This window comes from Sciurus carolinensis, chromosome 4 (assembly GCF_902686445.1).
Source record: "Sciurus carolinensis chromosome 4, mSciCar1.2, whole genome shotgun sequence".
Classification (NCBI taxonomy): Eukaryota; Metazoa; Chordata; class Mammalia; order Rodentia; family Sciuridae; genus Sciurus; species Sciurus carolinensis.
This window is the reverse complement of record NC_062216.1, coordinates 137,565,054-137,582,797: the sequence shown is the minus strand read 5'-3', so window position 1 is coordinate 137,582,797 and position 17,744 is coordinate 137,565,054. Positions and strand designations below refer to the sequence as shown.

The 17,744-nt window shown below is 37.3% G+C and overlaps 1 protein-coding gene across 3 annotated transcripts in view; it reads left to right on the top strand.

The window, feature by feature from the left end:
* The first annotated feature begins 474 nt into the window (after positions 1–474).
* The window catches only part of Pawr (pro-apoptotic WT1 regulator), a 123,476-nt gene continuing 106,206 nt past the window's right edge, over positions 475–17,744 (top strand). The window contains exons 1-2 of one of the 3 annotated variants that reach the window (XM_047551086.1): positions 475–667; positions 1,139–1,807. In XM_047551086.1, coding sequence (XP_047407042.1) covers positions 1,292–1,807 — 516 coding nt within the window. In that variant the 5' untranslated portion in view covers positions 475–667; positions 1,139–1,291. The other 2 variants (XM_047551088.1, XM_047551087.1) reach the window with 2 other exon arrangements.

Sequence of the window (17,744 nt, the reverse complement as noted above, 5' to 3'; positions counted from 1 at the left end):
CTCATGTCCACCATCCTAATACATCTGAAAAGGGGTCAGCGACCAAGAAGAGAAATGTGTGGGTATTTTCCCATCTGTGCCAGTCAGGTCCGGAATCATCACTTGTCGATCGCACTTTCCTTCCTGGCAATATTTGAAACTTTCCTTTAAATAAGATTATGTACTTAAAAGGAAGAGTGGTGGGAGACCAGCGAGTCGGAGGAGAGGAGCGGGGAGAGGGGCGGTGGAGTGCCATTCCTGCCCCAGAGTCGCAGGCGCCAAGAGGCCGGACTGGCGGCTCAGGAATGTGCGGTGCGACCGCCGGCCGCGGGCGGAGCGCTGGGGACTGGGGGATGGCGTAGGGCAGGCGGCAGCCGAAGGCGGAACGCGGCGCCGCGCACCTGAGCGCAGGGGGCGGGGCGTCGCCGGGCACCTCCTCCTCAACGGGAGCCGCGCCCCTCGTGCGCCCCTCGGCCCTTTCCGCTCGCGCTTCGGCACCGCTCGGTTCCCCTCCCGCCCCTCGCTCCCTCCCTTTCTTCTTCCCTCCCTTCTAGTCTGGGACTTGGGAAAGCAGGATAGCGAGTTTGCCGCGTTCCTTCCGCGCGTCCGGAGGGCGCGCCGCAGCGTGGGTTCGCCCGGGACTCGCACTCCTCGTCCCGCGCCCGTCACGCGCCTAAACTCCTTGGAGGTAAGGGGCTGCTCTCGGGCCGCCAGTGCTCTACTCATGCTCGCGTCCCCGCCTCCTCCGTGAGCCGGCTAGAGGCTCTGCGCCTTGCCCGGGAGCCGGGTTGACGGTGGCGAGGACCTCCGACCGGCGGTGGCCAGAGCGAAGAGCCGGAGCTAACTTGGGCCGACAGGTGGCGGGGTCTGGCCATGGTCCCTCGTCCCCCGCCGGCGCGGACCCCGATGGGATGGGGCGGTCGGGCCGGGGGGTGGGGTCACGCCCTCTCTCCTCCCCTCATGGGGCGGCGATCCTCGGGGCCTGAGGTGTAGGTGCTTCGGAGAACTTTGCAGGGTGGGGACGCGGCGTCTACTAGCTGGCGGGGACAAGTGGACGCGCTTTAGGGGAACTCGGAGGGGAGCGGCCGGGTGGCAGACCCTCGGGTCTGGCCAAGACCTCACGCTTCCCCTCCCCGCCCCCTTTTGTGTTTCTCTTTAGACCCTCCGGCTGCTGGGGGACTCGCGCCCGCCCGCGCCCGGGGGTCCTGTTCCTTGCATCCTCCGGGCTGCGAGAAGGAGCCTGCGGCGGGGACCCGGAGCAGGGAGCCCGGGTGGGCGGCTGAGGTGAGCACCGGCCGGCCCCGCTGGGAATATGGCGACCGGTGGCTACCGGACCAGCAGCGGCCTCAGCGGCAGCACCACAGACTTCCTGGAGGAGTGGAAGGCGAAGCGCGAGAAGATGCGCGCCAAGCAGAACCCCCCGGGCCCGGCAGCCCCGGGCGGGGGCAGCAACGACGCGGCCGGGAAGCCCCTGGCGGGGGCGGTGGGCACTTCGGCGGCGGCCGCTGCGGCCAACGAGCTCAACAACAACCTCCCCGGCGGCACGGCCGCACCTGCTGCCCCCGGCCCTGGGGGCGTGAACTGCGCTGTGGGCTCCGCCGCGCTGGCCCGGGCGACCCCCGGTCCGCGGCGGCCGGAGGACGAGCCCTCAGCGGCCGCTGCCTCCGGGGCACCGCCACCCCGGGGGGACGAGGAGGAGCCGGACAGCGCCCCGGAGAAGGGCAGGAGCTCGGGCCCCAGCGCCAGGAAAGGCAAGGGACAGATCGAGAAGAGAAAGCTGCGGGAGAAGCGGCGCTCCACCGGCGTGGTCAATATCCCCGCGGCAGAGGTGAGCGGGCTGGGGCCACGGCTGCCCCTGGGCAGCCACCGCCTGGCGTCTCCCACTCGAGGGCTCCCGGATCCCGGGGCCCAGGTTTCTCCCGAACTCGTCCTGCTGATCCTTTGACCGAGCTGGGCAGGCAGGGGGTGATGGAGTTTTGCTTTGAGCAAATACTTCCTGGGAAGTTCCCCAAACCCACAGTGTAGGACACGTGCTTTTCCAAGCTTCCTGGATGAGGTCTTAGATCCTGAATACATACTTGTTTTGAGTGGTAGAAAGACAACTTCTGAAACGAGACTTGTCTACTTAGACGTATCTGTTTATGCTTGATCAGTTAGGAAAATTGATTAGTGGTGATGATGACGTACTCTAGTTTCCCACGTGTCCGTCTCAAGGTATCAGTTTATCTTCTCTTTCTCTTAATGTTTACAAGCACCGGTGAGGAAAATCTGGCCTTAGCAGTATCCAAGATAGCTTTATCTTAATAAGCCCATGATGAGTATATCCAGTGAATGTATGCATGGTATCATATATAAATCCTTTTTAAACTGTGATCCCCAACAGCTCCCCCCCCCCCCCAGTCCTATTAGGACAATAGGAATGCTGTAACAATTCACAATTCTGTTTGCTTAGAGGTCCCTTCTTGTACTTAAATATCTGGAAAGCATTTGTGGTAGGGTTTTTTTGTTTTTTTTTGTTATTTTTGACCAGTCTCCAAACATTTCTGCAGGCAGCAGCAGCATCTCATTAGATGACTGATAAACACTTTTACTGAGTGCATAATCACACCTCTACCTGAAACAAAACAATCCTCAACAAGTTTGAGTTACTTTAATAGTAGCTCACCATGTTTGGGAAGTGATTCAGCTCCCTTATTTCCCCAAAGTAGGCACATCTCATTGGCTCTTTAGGTTTTGCAGTTTTTTTTCCCCATTTTACTCCTTGCCTTCTAATTTACTCAATTTTGCTATGCACTAAATGACTTATTAAGAATTTACTAACTTTAATTGTGGTTTAAGTAAAAGCATTTGCAATAAGTTAGGGTGTATTATCAAGTATACCTCAATTTTTAGGTATTAATATGATTTCATACCCAGAAAATCGGAATATGACTTTGTAGGGTGTATTTTTGTTTGAATGTTTCAGAGAGATTTTTATCAGCCAGCAAAACTGTACTTTGTGGTTTGCTACTTGCATAAAATATCTGTTATTCATTAAATTGCTTTAAAAGGAATTCGTAAGAGTGGTAATCAAATTTCCAGGTTTTTTTAACTTAAAAATATGAAGATTAAGGGGAAAATGAAGACAAGGCTTTGGAAAACTTTACATTCCTCAACTTTATTTTTAAAAGTAGCTATGGTACAAATAAGAGAATTTGTCATTTTCAGTCTTTCACTCACTGTTCATCTGACAGGGGTCTTATTTTGGGAAATATCTTGGCAGATGTTAAACTTCACTTTTTGTCTTACTGCTTGTGCTAAAATTATTTTTCAAGTACTTCTTTAAAACAAGAGCAATGTTTACTAGGGGAAATAAGTAGGGTGTATCTTGTGAGATCCTAAGAAACATCCTTTGTTAGTACTCCTGCTTTGAGTGAGGGAACATAGTGCTGAGAATGTAGATGACTCCCCACTACAATTGAGTCTAATACTCTGGAATGTTTTTCGTTTGGGTGTTGGCAACTCCTAAATTTAATCTTACTTTAAAACAAAACAACCCTGGATACCCTTTTTTGTGTGTGGAATTTTTTTTATTGAATAGGGAATTGAGGACTGCTTTCTTTTAGTGGTAACTATGGCTCTATCTGTTTCAAATGGTAGGATCCAACAAAACAGTAATATTTTACCACAGTATCTAATTATCAGACATACTGCTTGAGTGCCTCCTCCTCATATTTTCAATTTTTAAAGAAGTCTTTAATATTGTTTTAGTGGTAGTGAAATATATGCCAAGAAACTTTGAAGGTAAATCATTTTCATGTCTTTATATTTTTTAGAATTACATGCCATTTCTTCTAGTAGTTTTCAACAGTGAGAATGCCACTTGCTGTAGGAGGTTCTTAATATAATTTAGCACACCTGTTTTAAAAGGCATTTTGCATTTTATATATATTACATTTTATAAACTTTGCAGATACTAAAAATACTATAGATGAATGAATATCACCAATTTGTCAATAGTCAGAAGTACACTTATATTTTATCTAATGCGTAGTAAGATCCATTTTCAGTTTTCCAAATCAATTTTATGTTAGTGTGTAGTTTGTATGTAGAGAGCCTATTTTAGTGAGTGATAAACTTATGTTCCACCAGGAAATACATATTAAACATCTGTGTGAAACAATTGTGGTTTTTATCAACTCATTAGAGTATCATATAATATTGTTGTAAAGATATGTGACAGCGCCTAAAGATAACAAAATCACCTAGGAGATAGTTTTAGCAAGGAAGCAGGTTAAAAACTGAAACTGCCAGTATCATCAAAAACACCCAGGCTGATGGGAGTAGGATATAGGGTGGATACTAACTTTGATCATGATTATAGAAGTTCAAATATCCTGATGCTCTTTAATAAGATAAACTTTGGTTTTTATTTACAAAAAGATTTTTTTTTTGGTAACAGCATGCCTAAATTGAATAATTTGGATGTGACATACCTCCTGTCAGTAATTTTTGTTTATGTTTATCAGATTAGGCAAATGTTTATTACATGTCTTGTGTTCAAGGCACTATCCTAAGCACTGGAGGAAACAAGACGAATAAGGTAGTGTATATTCTGAAGAAGCAAGACTAATTTAGAAAGACGATTAAGACATAACAGTTTAAAAATCATTGAAATGCAGCATGTAATTGATTATTCATTAGAAGTATTATATTTAAAGGCAAGAGATGATAGGACTGGGAGAAACTCTTGAGGTTGAGAGTCTTGACTTGAGTCATGAATATTTCTGTATCTCTGTTTCTACATATGTGCTCACATACATAAATGTAATATTATAAGCATCAGAGTGCAGATCATGTGTGGCTCTCTTCCATGCTGATTTTATACCCTCTCTGCTACCCACTTCCTCTCCTTTATGATTTATGATTTATGGTTTAATGCATTTTGAATGGATCCTAGGCATTGATACTTTTAAGATCCCAATGTAATTCTAATGTAAGGGTTAAGAACTATTGGACTATAATTAGGGATACCAAAATGAACACAGGCATTCTTAACAAGCTGTGCTCTCAAGCAAAATAAGGAAATATGATAAATACCATGAGGAGGGTACCTCTTAAGCAGGGTACCTAACTCATAGAGGAGGGATAGTTGAAGAGGTCTTCCTCAGTAATTGTACATTGGTTCTCAGAGTGCTTGTGAAGTTTCTACCATTGCTAGTAGGTTTGCATGAATGAATTAATGGAGATGATTGCCATAGAAAATATAATCTTTCCATAGGTAGGAGTAGCATTGAAGTATAAAAAGTTAAAGTATAAAAGTTAACATAGTAAAACTTATTTTTGCACAGCTGTTGGCTAAAGTGCTTTATGTGCTCTCTTAATGCTCAGAACAGTCTCACATGATGGTACTCTTCCCCGCCCCCCTATTTCCAGAGGAGAAAATGGTGCCTTTTAGAGCTTAAATGACTCAAGATCACAGACAGAAATATATACAATTATTATGTGTCAGTTAAAAAGATCACATAGACTGTAATAGAGCACAATTTTAAATGTTTCTTTGTGATTTTGTGTATGTGTATGTGTGGGTGTGTGTGGGTGTGTGTGCGTGCGCACGTGCGCTTGCTGCAGAAAAGGAAATTTTAAAGATTTAAACTACTTTGTATTATTTAATGTATTTCCTTAGGTTTTTCTTAACTTTTTACTTAAATGTAAAATAATTTAAATATCTGGAAAAAAAAAAACGGTGAAAGCATGGAATTGAATAGAAATTAAGATAAAATTTATAGGCTTAGAGATTGCTTTCTGACTGTTTAATCTACAGTTTGCTTGGCAAAATTTTGAACATCATACTGTCTGCAAAATGTAATTTTATTTTTGGTTAGTGGTCCAAAACTATGGACTTGGATATTAATTAATGATATATTTTCTGTCAGGATGGGTTACTACTCCATAATTTGAACTCAGGATGTAAAAGAGAGGAAAAAGGAGCATTTAATGTATAGAACACACTTTTACATGAACACAATTTAAGTCAAAATTATTCAATATATTTACTGAATATTGCATAGAGCTTGTTCTACTTAGTATACTTTATAATCCAGGTAGACTAAGAAATGTTTTTTGGTATTACCATTATGTTCCAGACTATCTACCTTTCTGTGTGATGAGTTGGAAGAAAAATAATAATGACTCAGAGTTGGAGAAAATTGGACTATGACTGGAATAAATATAGTATAAACACTGAAACTGCTTAATAACTTATTAAGCCCAACTTTCTTAATCTTCAAGCTCATTGGTAAAGTAAATTGAGATTTTAATGTTATCAGGATTTGTAATGAGTTGCCTGAGATGGAATGCCATTTCTTATAGCAATAATAATTGCATAATGAAAGTAGGTGACATTGACAGTATGCTTATTAAGTACCAGGCTCTGTTCTAAGCACTTTGTATATATTGTTGCATTTAATTATCATTATACAAAGGGACACTTAGGGAAAACTGGGCAGAGAGCTCTAAATAAGTTTTTTGCCTGCCTGAGGTCATATGTATAGAAAGAGGTAGAAATAGTTTGCTTTCACATTCTGTTAATAGTCATCTTACTATACTTATTACATATTGTATATCTAGTTTAAAAAATACAAAGATTTTTTTTGTAAAACATGATACTAATATTACTACAGATTTTGAAATTGAACTTGTTTGTAAAAGGTGAAGTGGATTAAATTACATGAACCAATAAATGCCCTTTTTTTTTATTTAAAAAAAAAATGAAGTGGAACTTTGGAAAAAATTGAGAGAAAGTAAATGTGTAGATAATGGCATTAAAATTCTTAGTCATTATCAAGCTAATGGCCTATTTTGTGCTCTTTACTATATCTCTTTTGGTTTTTAGCACCTATGATGCTGGCCAGAAAGTAATTGTTATTTAATAGTAATGCTGATACAGTGTGTTAGAAACTAAATTTATTGGTAAATATTAAGGTTGGAAATTTCTCAGTGCTTCTTGTTTTTTCTTTTTTAAAACTGAGATCATTCACATTCCATAAAATTTTCCCTTTTAATGTGAACAGTTAGGGGTTGGGCATATAGCTCAGTGGTAGAGTGATTGCCTAACATGCACAAGGCTCTGGGTTTGATCCTGAAGTACAGTACAAATGAACAAAAATCTAGCTCAGTTTAATGAATTTTAGAATATTCACAAAGTTGTATTGTAGGTGCTTTTATATTTTCAACTTAATTTTTTATTGTGTTCCAAGAACCTTTAGTAGCTAAGTTTTAAGTCAAAGTAAAACACAATGGGATTCAAACTATGAGAAGCTTATAATCACTTAAAACAATTCATTATCAGCTTTTCCTATACTTCACTGGGAAGAGAAATTGTGGTAGAATCGTCTCAATTTCAAGTTCCTTAAAACCTGGATTCTTACAACTGCCATTGGTTTGCACTGAAATTTGGTAGAAGAGATATTTAATTTAACCAATATAATATTTTAAATTTATCTAAATTTTTAGATATCTTTCACAGAGATCTGTAAAGCTCTGTCTAAACATTTGGGAACATTGATTCAGAGGGAAAAAAGTGAACTTTTAGACCACTTATAGATTTAGTTTTTTTACTGAAAATAATGTCAGAAAATATGTGGTTGGAGTGCCAATATTACCTGTGTTTGTTTTACATGCAGACTTCTGGGATCAGTGTTGGTGTGGGGAGTTACCTGAGACTGCATTTTAACATGTTGTTGAGTGATTCTTGTATATACTAAAAGTTTGGGAAGAACTGACTTAAAATTCCTTGAAACTGGTTTATCGATATCCCCAAATGAAATTGATCCTGAACATCAAACAGGCTTATTGTATGGATCAAACAAAATGTTTGTAAAAATCTAAAAAAATGCTCAAATTGTAAATTATAATTATTGTATAGGTCACATTGATAATTGTCTGTTGATGTGTAATGGAAACCTCTTATAAGAATGCTGAACATTCTTATATTTTTACTTTATATTTTATTTATTTTATTTTAGTTATTATTTGTGGTGCTGGGTATTGAACCCAGGGATGCTTTTACTGCTGAGCTACTTCTCCAGCCCTTTTTATTGTTTGAGACCCTTCTCACCAAGTTTTTAGGCTGGCCTTGAACTTGGAATCATCGTACTTCAGCCTCCTGAGTCACGGAGATTATTTCTGTGTGCTACATCTGCTGAAAAACTTGTATATGTTAATATGTTTATATATATTTTGACAAAGAGAACTTGAGTTACTTTGCAATTCAAAGCACTTTAAACATTTCTGTAATGTCATTTGTTTAGTGCAAAATGTTGTGCCTTTTTTACTTGTGTCCAGAATTTGTTAGAAGCCTGTACTATAGAAACAAAACAAAACAAAACCCTGTAATTCTTAGGGGGTAATTAGAACTTAACTGTCACTCATTTTTCCTTTTTACATATTTTAAGGAAGAGTATATTAATTACGCTTATAAATGTGTTTAATAATTAGCAATTCAAACTCTTAAAATACTTTTTTGGCCGTTTTGTCAAACTAGTATCAAGTGCAAGAATTGTTTTCTACTCTTACATGTTAGACTGTTGGCCTTGACTAGCAATTAATTGTTAACATATTTGTTTAATGGCTGAGGCAACATTCAGTTTAAATTTTAGGCATTTGTGGTATAGCCATAGTATCTACTGTATATAATCAACTTTAGCTTTAGCTATTATTATTTCCTTAGGTTACTTAATAATACACTGGATATCATGTGTGAATGAAACTGGAATACTTAATTTCTAAAAGTAGCAAAATTATGCATTTCAAAGGTAGAAACAGCTGGGTGGAGTGATGCACATCTGGTAATCCTAGCTACTTGGAGTTTAGGCAGAGGGATTACCAATTAAAGGTCAGCCTGTGCAATTTAGTGAGACCCTGTCTCAAAATAATAATAATAAAAAAATAAAAGTCTAGGGATGTAGCTTGGTGGTGAAACACTTGCCTTTTATGCAGGAGTGTTTGGGTTCAGTTCCCAGTACTGGAGGGGTGGGGAGGTGAGGGAAGGTAGAAACAGCTCCAACAAATTCGCATCTTTGCATGTAGATTGTTTAGTAACAATAAAAATGCTCAAATTGTAAATTATAATTATTGTATAGGTAACATTGATAATTGTCTGTTGATGTGTAATGTTTATTCTCTGCTTGTGTTTAGAGATTTCAACTGCTTTTTGTGTCACAGTGTAGTTTTCAATAGGTACCTTTTGGGTTGTAGTTAAGGAACTAGAGCAGAGTATTTGGAAATGAGAATTTTGTTAGGGTGTTATTGAAATTAACAGATAGGAGAAAATTCATGTTGTAGATTACAATTTTATGATAGTTGAAAATTTATTTTTAGGCTCTATAATAAACTCTAGGGGAAATAAGTGAATAGGATAAACAAAATATTTGAAATACAAAATTAAAACATGTTTCGTAATAAAATTAAGATATAATTTGACTAAGCTTCTAAGGGTGTGTAGGCAAACTACTTACTGTTATTTCTTTGAGAATTTGCAGATTATATAAAATATGAATTGATTTTCTACTTTGGAGTTTCAAAGTTTTTTTATTATTTAAAAAGAATGTAAATCTCAGGAAGTACAGAATTGACATTCAGGAGATGGTGCTCAAGAAGCATGAATAAAAATTAAGATTTTAACTGAAATAGTCACAGTAGTTAGTTTTAAGTTTTACATTTTGATTTCTTGATATTCTATAATGCATGCAAAGTAGATCTGAACCAAATAAACATAATCTTAATATTTTTCTTCAGGTACAAATAACGTTTAAAAAAAGGTAATATGGTCAATATAGTTCCCTTGTGGAAGTTAGTTCAAGAAAAGAGAAAAACCTATTGCCTTACACATATTAATATTGGTGTTTCTAATCTTATTTCTGTCTGTATAATAAAGAATGAAACTACACTATAAATGTAGATTTTCATGTGTATATTTGTATTTCTGTGTACACATAAATATGAGCATTTAAAATATTTTTAGTTATAGATGGACACAATACCTTGATTTTATTTATTTATATGTGGTGCTGAGGATTGAACCCAGTTCCCTATGTGTGCAAGACAAGCACTCTACCATTGAGCTACAACCCCAGCTCACAATACGAGCATTTTTTACGGTGTTATTTTTCAAAAATAGGGATGGTTGTGTTTTGCACTGTTTGATATTAAAATGCTTTAAGTATTACTTTACTAGGAAAAGACTACTACTCTGCCATATTATATGACTTCCATATTGGCAGATAAATAAGTTGTCTTAGATAAAGAGCTCTTAATTTCATTTTTTCATATTTTACGTTTGTTGAAACATTCTTCAATAAAAGTGTGTGGGTCAAAGCGTCTTATATTAGACGCTTCAGGTAATTGTAAAGGGTATCCATAAGTTTTTGTTGTTTGTTTTCTCCTTTATAACCTTTGATTTCATTGGGAAATTAGTGGTCAGAGCTGCAGTAATTATAAACACATGCATGCTATAATTCAACATTTAAGTTTCCCAGACTCATAAAGATTTGCAAAATTGTCATTTAAAAATTGTAGGGCATGTGAAATTGGATTGGGGTACACCACTCAACTTGGTGAGTGGTATGTAAAAAGCGAGAAAATTTAAGACTAGCAGTTTGGCAAGTGTTAAATGGTTAAGAAATACATTAATACTACAATAATAAGATATTTTACCTTGAAAAACAATGACTTTTTTAAAAAATAAAAGTGGGTGTCAAAGGGTGGTAGCTTAGGAATTATTGTGAAGCGATAGGAGAGTTTCTTGAAATTGGATTGAAAATGTTATATCAGTTGAAGATGAATGTGATAAAACATGGAGTAAACTGAGGGACATAGTAGATGTTTGAGGTATGTATTTCTATGTGGTTTGTTTGCAGTTTCTGGGCTTACCTAGTGTTTCTTGTATTTATACATAGCAAATGCAAAATTAGTATTAGGGTTAACTTGTTCCCTAACATTAATTAGATTGGAACAAATCCACATTTAAAAAACAAACTATAGTATATGTATAATGTTCATATTTATGTGTCCATAAATATCCATATCATATTAATCTAAAATGTATAAAACAGTGATATGGGAAGACCAATCCAAGTAATGCTACAGAGAAAAGGGTAAGAATAGAATGATTAGGAGTGGGATTCCTCAAGAGTATATCAATAGTTATTGCTAGGGCAGTGGAGTAGGGGAAGGAAGGGATTGATAGGAGAGATATTTCATTGGTATTAAAAGTTCTATCACTGAATGTTTTGAGCTGGAAAAGTCTTTAGAGATAAAATAGTCCATTATAAAAAACATTAAATGGTCTTCCCGGACTGCCCTCATTCCTACCCACTCTCCATACTGGGGTTGAACCTGGGGTTCTTTACTGCTCTAGCTCTATTCCCAACCCTTATCTCGCTGTTTCCCAGGCTGGCCTTGAACTTGCTATCCTTCTGCCTTAGCCTCCTGAGTTTCTGGGATTTTAGGCTTGTGCCACTGTGCCTAACTCCATACTGCTCTTACTTAAAAACTTAAGTTGCATTTAAGTTTCATTTTTCTTACCTCTAGCAGAGTTCAGCATTATTTCCTACTTCTAGCACTTCCTCCTCATTGGATTATTTTTATTCCTTCTCTCTCAAATATGTAACCTCTGCCTCTTGGTTCATCTTGCCATGCACAAATGTTCCATTAATTCTGACTTATTTTCTTTTTTCTTAAATTTTTTTTATTGTAGATGGACACAATACCTTTATAGTATTAATTTTTTTATATGGTGCTGAGGATCGAACCTAGGGCCTCATACATGCAGGGCAAGCACTCTACCACTGAGCCCCAATTTAACATTTTTCCCTTACTTTTTCAAACTTTTAAAATGCATTCTTTTTACCTGTTGACTTCCATTTTATTGCTCTGTTCTTCTATTTTATCGAAATTGATCACTTTAAAGTTGCTTGTTACTTAATTGCAAATGTGACAGCTTTTTAATTTTCATCCTATTTGACTAATGTGTAACATTTGCCCTTGTTATTTCCTTTTCTTGAATGCTATATCATTTTTCTTAGATCTTTTTAGTTGATTTTTTTCAGAAACATTTGAGTGCCTGGCTCTAGGCTCCAGGCTCAGTGATAGCTATAGGTATTCACTAGACCTTAAGGAGCTACTGGTCTTCTTTCAGGAAAAAAGATAATAAATAATTATAATTTAATATAATAAGAACTATGATGGAGAAAAGAACACATTCTTGAACTAGCACAGGAAAGGGAGCCACTAATTATGTAAGGGAGCCAGGGAATGCTTTACATAGACTGATGTGGTATTATTCCCTGGGTCTTAATTGGTAAGAAGGATTTTCTAAGTGGGAGGTATATTTATTCTCTGGGTCTTAACTGGTAAGAAGCATTTTCCAAGTGGAGAGGGGGGACCGTAACATTCTAGGTAGAGCACATAGTATGTGCAGAATCATAGCATGTCTACTGCTCAGCACTGAACAGGGCACTTTTCATGTTATTGCTGATTTTCACATTAATTCACAAGTTGGATTTTTTTTTCCCATTATTTTTCAAGATGAGGTAGTTGAGCTTTAAAGAAGTTGTGACTTGCCCAGATGCTATACTGGTAGAACTTGACTTCGATTCCATATTTGCTTGGATGCCTATGCCCACACATTGATTATCATCATTGGAAATAAGTAGGATGTATTCTAACACAGAAAACTTTGATGTGCAGAGAATTCATGGTGGGGAGTGAATGGAGAACACTTAAAAAGAGGAATGATAAGGACCAATTGTGATGGAATCCTCTGAATGACATGCCCAAAATTCAGAATTTATTCTGCTGTTCTTTGTTAGTATTTTTGGCTGGGCACTTCCCTCCTCTGTCCATACCTATTTATACAGTAACTCTCACAGTTTCTGGAAAGGGAAACATTTGCCTGTATAATATGAAATCATTAAGAGGAGTTTCTTGTTCAGGGACATACGGCTTATTCAAGAGTGGTAAGGTGGGTGTGGTGGTGCACACCTGTAATCCCAACTACTCTGAAAGCTAAGGCAGGAGTATTGGAATTTGGAGAGCAGCCTCAGCAACTTAGTGAGACCCTATCTTAAAATCAAAAGGGCTGGGGATGCTGCTGTCATTGGTAGAATACCTGTGGGCTCAATCCCCAGTACTGCCAAAAGAGAAAAATAAAGTTGTTAATAACACAAAATAGTAGGGCATGTAATAGAATAAATAAATCTAAATTTCTCCATGGGTTAGAAGGAAACTAAAGGCTAGGATCCAAAGTTTTATCAAATGATTCTTTTGATTGCAAAAATAATTCTAATGAATAAATTTGTGAATGACTTTAGAGGCGAGCCAAATGGAACGGAGATGGACTCTGGTGATATTAAATTGCCACGATCTGATCTGAGTGTAACTAACCATGGAGACGTTTATAGCTTTATGTTGTCTCTGAGTTTAGACTTCGCCCTGCACTAAATATAGAAGCAGATGTTTGCTCCATTATCAGGTTCTTCCTGTTCTTGAAATACAAATGCTTAAGGATGGACATTGCCTTTGAATAATTTCCTATGTAGTATTTATTCACCTTCTACAAATGTTCCCTCCCTCCCTTTTCCCCTCTTACGTCTTTGAGGAACTTAAGTGCTTCTCCGAACTACGTTTTAGGAATAATGTTTATTTATTTATTTTTATGACACAAAGAATGGCTTCTTATTGTAGGACATTTGAAATAAAACAGCAAAGCCAAAATTGTGCAAGATCAACTGCAGTTTGACACATTTTCTTCCATTTTTCCTTTTTATTTTGGTGGTGCTAGGGATTAAACCGGGAACCTTGTACATGCTAGGCAAGCATTCTACCAACTGAGCTATATCCCCAACCCCTCTTTTTATTTTTATATGTTGTGGTTAATATGTGTACATTTTTATAACCTACCTTTTGATATAAATATTATTTTAAACTTTTTCAAAGCAGAGATGTTAATAATCACTTTTTTAAAAATTGTGGTTTTTTTTTTTTTTTTTTTAGGGAGGCAGGTACCAGGGTTAGAACTCAGGGGCACTTGACCACTGAGCCATATCCCCAGTCCTATTTGTATTTTATTTAGAGACAGGATCTCACTGAGTTGCTTAGCATCTCGCTTTTGCTGAGGCTGGCTTTGAACTCACCATCCTCCTGTCTCAGCCTTCTGAGCTGCTGGGATTACAGGTGTGTGCCATCATGCCCGATATATTTCTTTGTTAATAGAAAAAGTTTATTAACATGTTCTCAGTTTAATATCTATTTAACTATGCTAGTGTCTTCAGTTGGAGTACTTAGGGGAGTTTATGATTATTGAGTTATTTCAAAGACAACAGTTAAGCCAGAAATTGTTTATACTACTCATTGAAGTTTAGAATATTCTACTATTTTGATTATGAGTGAAGAAATGTATTTTAGAATGAGGAAGACATATTAATATTAGATAACATCTGTTTGCTTACAGGCCCAGTACTATTATAAGTCCTTTATACATATTAACTTGTTTACTCTTTAGAAGAACTCTAGGAGGTCAGTGTTTGTCCTATTTACTGATGAGGAAAGCAAAGTACAGGGAGGATAAGCCATCCTGAACTTTTTTAAAATACATTTTTTAGTTGTAGGTGAATACAATACCTTTATTTTATTTTTATGTGGTGCTGAGGATCGAACTCAGGGCCTCACATGTGTTAGGCAGGTGCTGTACCACTGAGCCACAAACCCAGCCATCATACTGAATTTTTGATTTGAGAAATTAGTTGCCAACTTTGCCCTTGCTTCCTTGTTTGTTTTTCCCCCTGTACTTCCACTTTACACTGAAGTCACTGTCACATTCTTAAGCCTGCTTTCATGTTTTTAATTTATTATTTCATTTTTAAATTTCTTTCCTGCTTGTTCTCATGTAAAAGTTGTGTGTTAGAGAAGGATGAATCAAAGACCTTATTATCTTAGAAAGAAGTAGGTGGTTTATAATATCTGGGAGAGCTGAGAGTATAATTAATCATGGTTAATCCATATGCAGACAATCTAAAATTAACTGTGAATATTAAAGACCTGCATTTATTTTTTATGTCTGATGCAAGAGAATTGAAAGTCAAAAGTGGTGTCATACTTTCTTGATTTTTTTTTTTAAATTTTTCAATTTTTGAAAATTTTAAGTGGATAAATTTGACCATTTGTAAGGTGCTTTTGTGAGGAATCAAAATGCTAATATAAAGTGTTCTGTTTAATCTTAGCTCTTATTTGTAGTTTGCACAAATCATACCTATATTAGAGTAATTACATTCTGATTAGCTTCATATTATTATTCATATTATATTCTTTATTAATGAGCTAAGAAACTACACTTTCATCAGCATGGAGTCTCCAGTTAGGAGACAGAAACCACAGCCATTATTAACTGAGAAGTTAATATAAAGAATGATTAGGTAACAATATGCAAGCAGAGAATACTGAGACATCATGGATGTAGCAGCTGCAGGAAACAACTATCACTTTTAGAACTAGGAATAACCTTTTATTCCTAGTTAAAAAAATTTTTAAAAGCATGTTATAGGCCTGAGGAGATGAAACTAAGAGAAGGGGGCTGTTTTCAGCTGCTACCACTTGAATTAGAACTGCCACAGTGAAGAAATGAGGCTAAGGTAAAACTTAGGGAGAAAGCAGAAAGTTCTAAGAGGCAAACTTGAAGGGACAAATTCTTTCTTCTCTAACTTTGGAGTTTCCCTCTAGCTCTTTGTATGACATAGCCTGACAGACATATGATTAAATTGGCTCACTTAATAATGATCATAGTAATTGAGAAAGTTGACATCTGGATGGTTACTTGATAATATTGAGGAATTAGTTGTAATTATATAGTTTAAAGGAATCCCCTAAGAGATTGTACAGTGGTATATTTAGAGGTAAAAAATGTTTGGGATTTGCTTATGGTATGGGAGGGACAATAAATAGAAGTGTAGGTAAAACTGACAGTTGTTGAAATTGTGGCAATGGACAAATGAATACTCATTATTTTCTCTACTGCTGTATGTGTTTGAAATTTTCAAGAGAAAAATGTGAACAGAGTTTTGAATTGAGATCTGAATTTTGGAAAAGAGCCTATCTGAGCTAAGGAGAAGTTTTCTAGGTAGAGGGTACAGAAATGCAAAGACTGTGAGGTAGGAAGCTTCTTGGAGTATTCAACTTGTATTAAAAAGGTGTATAGCTACAGTGATATAGATAAGAGAACAGGCAGGTACCAGGTCATGTTAGAGTCTGGACTCAGTATTCTAAGTGCATTGGTGAGCCACTCCCTTGTTGAAGCAGGGGACGGACTTGGTTTAACTTAGGCCTCAGAAAGATCCACTCTAAATTCTTGGTAAAGACTGGGTTTTGTGTGGGAGGGAAGAGAAGGACCATTTGCAGCAGTTACAGAAGAGAGAGAACAGGTGGTGTTATGGATAATGGTGAGAAAGGATTACACATGGGTTATATTTGGAAGTAGAACTGACAATACTTTTTGTGAGAAAAACAACAAAGGTGATTACTAAGTCTTTGTTTTGAACAGTTCAGTTAACGTTGATGCTATGAACTAATAATATTTTATAATGCTATTTGTGCAGTATGAGAATATATTATAGAAATCAACCTTTGAATACAGATCATTATTGAGCCTCTTCTCTATTTGGATCTAACATTTTGAGTATTTAAATGCTAGACATTGTTCTAAGCCCATTATATATATTTACTCATTTAGTTGTTTTCCACAATTATATGAACCAAGTACTATTATTATCCTCATATTCATATTTAGGAAACTGAACAATAGCATAGTAAGAATCTTGCCTAGTATGAGAAGAAATACATACCATGGCATGTACAGTTTATCCCAAACATGCAAAGCTGGTTCAACATTTGAAAGTCAATTAATGTGTCAGTGAATGTCATCCTATCAACAGGCTGAGGAAGAAAAACCACATGATGATATCAATAGTTGCAGAAAAAGCATGTGACAAAACAGTACCCATTCATGACAAGATCTCTTAGTACTGGGAATAGATGGAATCTTCCTCAGATTGATCAAGAATATCTATAAAAACCTTTACCTAATATCATTTGTTCAACAGACTATGTTAAATTATTAAGGCAGTTTCCGAAAGAGGGACATAAAAATATTTTGTTTAATGATAGTATTTTTATAAGAAACTTTATAAAAAGTACATAAAACTTTGAGAAGATATTTATCTGATCATGTCAAATAGGATATATTTATGTTCAAATATTAATCATATCACTTTTTGTTCCAGATCTATAACTTTTGTGTAGTTTTCCACTAAATATCTGTTCAGGTGTTCAAAAAAAAATCTCTTTGACTTTCCTAAAGATCCTTAGAAAGAAATGTTTATTTTTCATTTATTTGGTGAAATGTCAGAAAGGCAAACCCTCTAAAGAGTAATTGCTTTCTTTCTGCCTGGCTTTCTTTCTTTCTTTTCTTTTTTTCTTTTTTTTATTTGTTCTTTTTAGTTATACATGACAGTAGAATGTATTTTGACATATCTAATGCCTGGAGTATAACTTCCCATTTTTGTGGTTGTACATGATGTGGAGTTACACTGGACACATATTCATATATGAACATAGGAAAGTTATTCCAATTCATTCTGTCTTTCCAATTCTGAACCCCCTTACTTCCTGTCCCCTCTCCCCACTGATTGTGAGTCATCACCTGCATATCAGAGAGAACATTCGGCTTTTGGTTT